The 1,838-nt window shown below is 39.8% G+C and overlaps 1 protein-coding gene across 1 annotated transcript; it reads right to left on the bottom strand.

Annotated features, from left to right (window-relative positions):
* Positions 1 to 251: 251 nt before the first annotated feature.
* On the bottom strand, positions 252 to 1,196 carry LOC108399343 (olfactory receptor 5V1). Its single transcript, XM_017664077.3, has one exon. The coding sequence runs from the start codon at positions 1,194 to 1,196 to the stop codon at positions 252 to 254; it is 945 nt and encodes a 314-aa protein (XP_017519566.1).
* Positions 1,197 to 1,838: the final 642 nt, after the last annotated feature.

Here is a 1,838-nt window from a genome sequence, read left to right on the forward strand (position 1 = left end):
AGATTGGAGGATTCAGGAATGCACAGTATCAATAAGAAGAAAGTATGTAAAAAGTGTAACATTAGTGCCTCTTACCAGGACTAAGTAAAACTCAAGAATATGTACACCTAGGGTTAAGTATGTCAGCTGTACAATACCTGTCCCAACACTGTGATCAACTTATAAATTGAGCATCACTACAAAGAGCTGGCTGGTGAAAAGTTAGTTCTTTGATACAAGATTATTGACCACAAGTAAGTGAATGTGGAATATCACAAAGGAAAGTGTGACTGCCATTTTCTCTCCACAGCTTTTATAGATTCTTTGATGTCCTTATTCCTCAGTGTGTAAATTATAGGGTTTAGCATGGGAGTAACCACACTATACAGTACAGAAATCAGCCTGTCTTTCTCCAATGAGTAAGTTGAGATGGGCCTTACATATGTGAAAATGGCACTGCCATAATACAGAAAGACAATGATCAGGTGTGAGGCACATGTAGAAAAGGCTTTGCATCTCCCCTGTGAGGAGCGGATCCTCAAGATGGTGGAGATTATGTAAAGGTAGGAAAGGACAATACACAGGAAAGGTGTCCAACCAATGAAGACTCCAATGGCAAGCAACACAAGCTCATTGGCTGAAGTGTCCCCACAAGACAAGATCAGCAAAGGGGGTATATCACAGAAGAAATAATTAATCTGGTTGTTGTTACAGAAGGGTAGGTGGAATGTCAGTACCGTATGTACCACGGAATTGAGGAAACCACCAGTCCAGCATGAGGCTGCTAACTGGCTGTACAAGACCTTGTTCATAATAACTGAATACCGTAAGGGTTTGCAGATTGCAATGTAACGATCATATGCCATTGCTGCCAGGAGGAGACACTCTGAACCTAGGAAGAAAATGAATGCAAAAAGTTGAGCCACACAGCCCCCATAGGAAATACTCTTCTTCTCTGATAGAAGATGCACCATCATCTGGGGGACACTGGTGGTGGTGTAACAGATGTCAAGAAAGGCCAGATTCCCTAGAAAATGATACATGGGAGTGTGCAGATGTGAATCAGCCACAGTCACCAAGATGATGAATGTATTTCCTCCCAAGGTACAGATGTAAGTCAGAAAGAAAATGGTGAAGAGTAAAAATTGTAAATCATTTAGGTTGGAGAATCCCAAAATGATGAATTCAGACAGAGCTGTTAGGTTCTCTCCTTCCATGATGCTGCCCTGTTTCTTTTTGGGAACTGGTTTAAAGAGAAGCACAGAATACAATAATTACATGCTGCAGTAGCAATGGTCTGCAAAACAAGAACACAAGAGTGTTACAAATGAAAAGTATCTCCATCAGATTCCAACCAGAAGATCAAGATCCCTTCACAAATCAATGTTCATGCCTATTACCAAACACAACTCTTAGTACATCCAGTGTTTTTTCACTTGTAAGTAAAATCTCTAAAATATACAGCATGGACAAAATTTAATTAAAAAGAAAAGTCACAAAAGGGCACATACACCCTAGCGTCCGCTCTTAATAATGGCTGTGTCAGGTCCACCTGCATTTTCTTGGTGAGATGTGAATGTTTGTTACAGTATAAACTTTGTAGAACTCTGGGCTCCATTGCTATCCCTACACCCCCTTCTGATCTTGGATGCCTATATAAAATTTAAGTTTTTATATTTTATATAGGCTTACAAGGACATTTGATTTATAAGGGGATGCAAAAATCAATTCCATCTCTTTTTGTAAGGTCAATTAAATGAGGAAATGGTTAGCATGTCTTGACACAAATACCCTTACAGTTCATATCTGTGAGTCTGGAGAAACAGGCATTGGGTAAGGATTCTGGCCATTATGACCTC

This window comes from Manis javanica, chromosome 16, assembly GCF_040802235.1.
Source record: "Manis javanica isolate MJ-LG chromosome 16, MJ_LKY, whole genome shotgun sequence".
In the NCBI taxonomy this organism is placed as follows: domain Eukaryota; kingdom Metazoa; phylum Chordata; class Mammalia; order Pholidota; family Manidae; genus Manis; species Manis javanica.